The sequence below is a fragment of the Dipodomys merriami genome, unplaced genomic scaffold, assembly GCF_024711535.1.
Source record: "Dipodomys merriami isolate MVZ:Mamm:240054 unplaced genomic scaffold, mDipMer1.0.p SCAF_14, whole genome shotgun sequence".
Classification (NCBI taxonomy): Eukaryota; Metazoa; Chordata; class Mammalia; order Rodentia; family Heteromyidae; genus Dipodomys; species Dipodomys merriami.
In genome coordinates this window covers 8,444,422-8,451,298 of record NW_027202715.1, presented here as the reverse complement: position 1 = coordinate 8,451,298, position 6,877 = coordinate 8,444,422, and the positions used below count along the sequence as shown (strand labels likewise).

General features: G+C 52.3%; 1 protein-coding gene across 1 annotated transcript in view; it reads right to left on the bottom strand.

The window, feature by feature from the left end:
* Nucleotides 1-1,216: 1,216 nt before the first annotated feature.
* Tspan14 (tetraspanin 14) overlaps nt 1,217-6,877 on the bottom strand; it is a 52,828-nt gene continuing 47,167 nt past the window's right edge. The window contains exons 6-9 of the mRNA XM_070020730.1: nt 5,480-5,605; nt 4,354-4,398; nt 3,474-3,593; nt 1,217-2,892 (exon numbers count right to left, since the gene is read on the bottom strand). Coding sequence (XP_069876831.1) covers nt 2,821-2,892; nt 3,474-3,593; nt 4,354-4,398; nt 5,480-5,605 — 363 coding nt within the window. The 3' untranslated portion in view covers nt 1,217-2,820. The remainder of the gene's footprint in view (nt 2,893-3,473; nt 3,594-4,353; nt 4,399-5,479; nt 5,606-6,877) is intronic.

Genomic DNA, 6,877 nt, shown 5'->3' with positions numbered 1-6,877 from the left:
AGCAATGGTACTATAGGAAGGAAAGGTGAGAGACAGAACTGGCAGGGGAATGTCAGGCAAAGACTAGAGAGGAGCTGGCAGGTCACAGGAAGGGGAGACTGAGACTGAAGTGAGTGTGTAAGGGGAAGAGGGCGCAGGTTATACAGTGCTTCTGTCCAGCCCAAGGACAGGAAAGATGGGCTCAGGGCAGGCAGGCTGGCCCCAAGCTTCACGGTGGGTGCCATGGTATTGGGGGGCTTTGATCTGCAGTTTTCATCCATCACATCTACTCAGAGATGGACTGAAATGGCCCCAACCTTTTTTTTTTTTTTTTTTTTGGTCAGTCATGGGTCTTGAACTCTGGGCCTGCATGCTGTCCCTAAGCTCTTCAGCTCAAGCCTAATGCTCAACCACTTGAGCCACAGTGCCACTTCCAGTTTTCTGGTGGTTAATTGGAGATTAGAGTCTCACAGATGTTCCTGCCTGGGTTGGCTTTGAACAGAATCCTCATATCTCAGCCTCCTGAGTAGCTAGGATTAGAGGCACGAGCCACCGGCACCCAGCTCCCCCAATTTTTATAAACTTATCAGGACACAAACCCAGGTTTGGCAGTCATGGCTATACTTGACCTTGAACAGGGACTGTGACCTGGGCAGATGGGATAGCAGGAGCTGTCCAGAGCCCATGGTGTCAGTGCAGCCACCAACACCCCCAGAAGGCTAGGTCAGACACAGACAGACAGATGGACAGACGGACACACACACACACACACACACACACACACACACACACACACACACACACACACACACACACACACACACACACACACACACACACCACTACAGATGGGCAATCCAAGTCAGGACATGCAGCTTTCCACAGCACAGAGTCCAAACTCCAACCAGGTACAGGACCCCTGAGCTCACTAGCTTGGCTCAGTAATACTGCCGAGGGCTGCAGAGACACAAACAACCTGAGTGCATGTTTCCTCCCATGTGAATTAAAGTCCTTCCAGCTCAAACTTAAAGCTGGGGGTGGTAGAACCCTGAGCCACACACTTGTCTGACTTGTCCCCTACACACAGAAGGTGAGTGTGACATAAGCCAGGGACAGCCTTAGATTTCCTGTCGGTGCTCCTCGGTGGTGTGGTGTCCTCCATAGCTATGCTTACTACTGAGATGCTTAACGCCATTTTGATAAGGACTCAAAACAAAACAAAAACAACCAAAACAGCAACATTAATACAAAGATATATTCCATAAAAGAGTTTGGCAGTCAAAGAGAAGCATCACGCTTCCTAAAAACACAAGCATTCTTCTTCCTCTAGTCTACAGAGAATTGTAAAAAAAAAAAAAAAAAAAAAAAGTTGTAACGTTGTCGTCATCGTCATCATCATCATCATCATCATCATCATCATCAACAAACATCCACCAGTATCACCAAAATACACCACATTAGAATGTTTACGGCCACGGTGGCAGGTGACTGAAGTAGCACTCGATCCCTGAACAGTGAGGACAGACAGATAACAATCCAGGGAGAAGCATGAGAGCAGCCCAGCCGAAGATGGACACTTGTGTCTTGGCTCTGCATGTAGGGGACCACTAGAAGCCAGTACAGGCCAGACTTCATCTCCAAGAGTAAGCCCCGGAACAGCCCTGAGGGGAAGAGTAGACACGGGGACCACAGATACGGCAGGGGAGGGGTCCCTGGGAAAGTTAGAGATCAAACATGGCGAGCTTGTGGGAGGGTGTATCTCCTGGGAAGAGCATGGCAGGTGCCAGGTTTCCAAGTCAGCTATCTGGGGCTGGGGTTCTCTAGGCGTGCTGTAGGGAGGGACAGGGCAGGATTTAAATTCTGGGTGACAATTTCAGTAGCACCAAGACCAGAAAACAGTGAGGAAAAGCAGGGTGACCCACTGGTGAGAGGGGTGTTTGGTGGAGGCTGGGAGAAGCTGTGGGACGTGGGGGCTGTGGGAGGGAGGCGGCCTGGTTCTTGAGACTTGGGGAACCGAAAGGAGATGCTTCAGTCCTAGATACCAGTAAGGCTGCTTAATGGGAAATGCTGGGGGGGGGGGGGGGGCCGCGGGAATGAAGGTACAGTGTGGGAACATCCTTACCCCTATAAATAAACTATTTACACTCTTGAAGATCTTTGAGAGCCAGCTCTCGGCAGAGAAGTGGGTCCCCCACTTCTGCCCACCCGGGGGCCCTGGAGCTTAATGCTAGGAGACGGGCGGCTGTTCTGTCCAGGGGGAAAGGCAGGAGCTGGTACATGTCACATACCCTGGCTCAGGCTTACTTCACGAGAACATGGCTGAGGCTCCTGTTCAACCCCACAGATACCACTAGCAAGCCGTGTCCACCAGGCCCCTCCCCCTCTCCTAGGGACAGCCCCTGTGCTGTTTGACCTGATGGAGATGGAGCCTTGTCCTCCTCGATGCCCTGCCCTCCATGTGGGTGCCCCGCCCCCAGGCTAGGCCACTGCCCCCAGGTGTGGAGTGAGGAGCGGGGCAGCTGCTTTCAGACTCAAGCCCTCCCTGCAGCCTGTATGTCTGTCCTCAGTCACCACCCCCTAGAAAGACACATTCTCTAGCTTGGGATATACCCTGGGGGAGAAGGGATCCCATCTCAAGTTCTGGGCGTGTATGAAGGAGCCCTCAGTCTTCAGCACCAGCAGACAGAAACAGAGAGGTCAGGTCCCGCTGATGCCGAAGACGGGGCGCTGGCTCTGCGAGGCGCTGGCAGCGTCCCTCCCAGGGGACGTTCGGGGTGAGGGCGGTGGTGGCCCTGGCCTCCACCACGGCATGGCTCAGCTCCGCTTGCTCCACTCCGCGCCTCAGAAGTGATGGCCTGCCTTCACCGCCTCAATGTCTGAGATCAGGGTCCTCGCCAGGAAGATGCCAAATATCTGAAACCAAAGCCAGCATTCTCAGTGGGCATTGGCGCTAGGAGAAGTCCATTCTCCTCGCGGCCCCCCCATAGCCATCATGTCCCTCCACAGGGGAAAGCTGGCTTCCAATCACCGACAGCCTTGATCAGCAAAGGAGGTCACCAAGCACAGTGGCCAGAGGGTCCCCTGTAGAAGGGAAGACCCCTCCCTGAGAGGCCAGGGGACAGGAAAGCGGTCCTGAGGGGATGGCCCGACCCGAGTTCCCACTGTGTGGAAATGTCATCTTCCATTCCGTAGCTCAATACCTCCTAAACGCTGCCACCCATCCACCCACCAGGGGACAGACACCCGAGCACCGCTATCCAGCCTCTAGTGATATGCTCTGAGGAGGCCTCTGGACCCTCCAGAAGGGCCCACACCCTTCCAGCCTCACTCCAGGGAGTGGACTGTGAGGAGAGGAGTCAGAGCTGAACCCCACACACAGTTACAGGCACTCTGTGGTCCGGAAATACACAGAGTGCTTGGCCTGGGCTCTCAGCTCTCTCACATCACTCCCATGCTGGACAAGGGTTCGAGGATTCGGGTCCCCTGGGCCACACCTGCAGCAGGGAGATGGCGATGAAGACACCAGCCACGATGTAAATGTTCCTCGGGAGCCAGCCCTCCAGCGCCTGGATGCAGCCTTTCGTGAAGATGAACTCATCCCACTTGCTCTTCAACTGTGGGGAGACAGTCTTGAGTCTGTGCACACATGGAGTTCCCCACCCTACTCCCCTACAAAGAAGCTCCCTGTCAGCTACCTGTCCTCCTAGCTACTCAAAAGCCTGAGATCTGAGGATCACACTTGAAGCCAGCCCTGGGCAGTGAAGTCCATGAGACTCTTATCTCCAATTAACCACCAAACAGCCAGAAGCAGAGCTGTGGCTCAAGTGGTAGAGCACTAGCCTTGAGCAAAAAGAGCTCAGCGACAACACTCAGGTCCTGAGTTCAAGCCCCACTCAGGTCCTGAGTTCAAGCCCCAGTACCAACACACACACACACACACACACACACACACACACACACACACACACACACACACACACACACACACACACACACACACACACACACACACACACACACACACACACACACAGAGTGAGAGAGAACAATCAGGTCCTGAGTTCAAGCCCCAGTACCAACACACACACACACACACACACACACACACAGAGTGAGAGAGAACAATATAAAAGTGAAATGAAATGAAATGACATAAAAGCTCCTGTACAGACAGAGCTGAGGACAGAGACCTCTCCAGGAAAGGCACAAGCACTGGTCTCCCATGTTTGCCCCTCCCAGGGCAGGCTGCGATCCGGTCACCATTGAACCAAAGTCTCCGGGACTCAAAAAGCAACTTGCTGGACTACAGGGAGCAAAACCTAAAGAGCTGTCATCCAACAGCTCCCTTCAAACCGTGTACGCCAGGGTTCTCACCTGAATCCTGACATCGTAGCCACATTGTGTGTTCACAACTTTTTGCTGTAGGAAAAACAAGGAAAGTCATCAATATTGTTCTCGTGAATAGCTAGCTGATAGTACAAAGTTCTAGAAAGGTTACAACCTAGCACCAGCAAACACCTGAGGAAATCCCTCCACAGCTCCCATCCTCAGGCTGGGACGGTCGTCCCTGTTCAGAACTAGAGAGTAATTATGTCAGCCATCTCCACTCTTCTTCTATAGCAAGAGAGAAGAAGGGCAGTGCATAAACCAACCAACACAGCTCTAGCTGCAGATCATGCTAAACATGCACTCTACCCTCAGCTATTATTCCTAACCCCATAAACCTTTAGTCTTTCTAAGTTAATTATCTCAGCATATTTTGTTACAGTGATCAAAACCTGACTACAACTATCTCTTAGAATTAGCTAAAAGCATTTTTGGCTCACAAGTCATATGAAACAGCAGGCCAGATTTGAGTCCTGATCCACAGTTTGCCAGTCTTTATGGTAGGCAGTAAAAGTTTCAGTTGCTAAAAGCAATGCTGACTATACTGGTGTTGCTTCCCAGACACCTTTGGAGACCTCAGCCACCATTTGTGTAACAGCAGCAAATGCAGCCTCAGACCCACTGAGGAAAAGCTGCCCCTGACACAGAGGTTCTGGCCCACGGCTCATGGCCTGCATGCTCACAGCTGATACTCAAGATCCTGGTGACCTAGTCCCGGCCATACAAGAACTGCACACAGACTTTGCAAAGGGCCCAGATTTTTTCGGACTCAATTCAGGCAAAGGGAACACACCTTCCGTTGTCACCCTAAAACTCAATTTCTGGAACCCCAATGACATGTGTCTTGGTGTGGGAATGAAACAAGGTAGAACAGAAAAAAATAGAAATCAATTGTCCACCTAGAGATGCTGTGCTCTGTGGGCCCTGTGGGGTTCTGAGTTCGGAGGACACAGGTGAGCAGCCCGGGGGGCTGTGACAATGCAGGACCTCAGGATGTAAGAGCCTGGGGCGGGCGGTGGAGAAAGCAGGGCAAACACCTTGGGTCTGCAGGAAGAGGCAGCCCAGGGCACGCTGAGAGTCTGCAGGAGCCACGCAGGCTCCACGACGGACTTACCGCGGGATCTGGCACACAGCAGGAGAAGGGCACCCCACACTTCTCGCGGCTGTAGCTGGCACCGCTGCAGTTGAAGTAGACATTGAGGTCCCAGTCCTCAGGGCCATACGCCCCACAGCACTGGTTCTGCAACCAGAGAAGTTGATAAATGTCAGCGACACTGGTACAGGGTATGGGTCTTGGCATGGCAGAAATGAAGGCCCACAGAGATGCTAGATGACGCCACTGGTAGCCCCTTAAGGAGGAATGAACAGCCGTGACATCCGAGGCTCACTCATAGGTGCCCCCAATCCAGCACAGGTCGGGGAGCTCAGCTCTGGTTCCTGTTTTGTGAGAAGCCTTCCCTTCTCCCTGGACTCGTCCACCTCCTAGCCCCTTCTCCCCTATAAGGCCCCTTCCATATGCTCCTCTCCTCCCAGGGAACACCAAAGGGGCTATGCTGGCCCACCTCTTTCTGGGACAAGAGTCATGATTAGAGAGAACAGCAACACAGCAACTCTGCCTACATGTGAGCCTTCCACTCCAGGGCAAACAATGTCCTCCCTGGTTTACACATGTGGAAAACCCAACATAGGAGGCACACGGCCATGCTGAGAACAGTACCAGAGAGATCTCACTCCGGCCCCTACCCCTGTGGCCAACACGTGAGTGGATGTAGTTACTGCAAATGATCACACGGACTGCCTTGGCTTTCCTTTCTTGTAAAATCCCACCTTCCCCACCCCAACTCTTCCACTATGCCATATGTCTTAATGACTCCCTAATACAGCAAACAAAGAAAGTTCTAGAACTTTCTGGATCTATTTGGAAAAAAAAATTTTTTTCAGAAGGAAAGAAATCAAGCATACGCCCTGCTTATAATCCCAATGCTCAGAAGCTAAGGCAAGAGGATCTAGAGTTTGAAGGTATTCTTGAAGAAAAATGGGTAAAAAGAATTGATGCAGAAAAAGACAATGTCCTTTAGGCAGTGCAGGGAAGGAGCGCCTGAACCCGAATGAGGAAGACGGCAGGCTGCTGGCCACGTGAGCATGAAACAGAGAAACTGTGATGCCGAGCAGAACAGGAGGACGTGGGAAGACGGCTGGGATCTGGGGCCTTTCACAGACCCACACAGGTCAGGACCAACAATTTGGTGGACTCTTGGGTGATATAAATAAATGGTTTCGGCTGGGTGCTCTGATACACAAAACAAGGGGATCCAAGTCGTGGCTAAGAATAACAGTGGATCAGAGTTATTTTCAGGGCTTTCTGGTTTGTTTTCTCCTTGGAACCAAGCGTTCCATAGAAAAGGTCTCTCGGAAGCTGAGCTTTCTGGTAGAACAAAGATCAAACAGGAGGTCTCTGTGTAGGCCGCTGTGGCAGGGCGTGGGTTCCTCCCAGAGGACCGGGGTGGCTGGG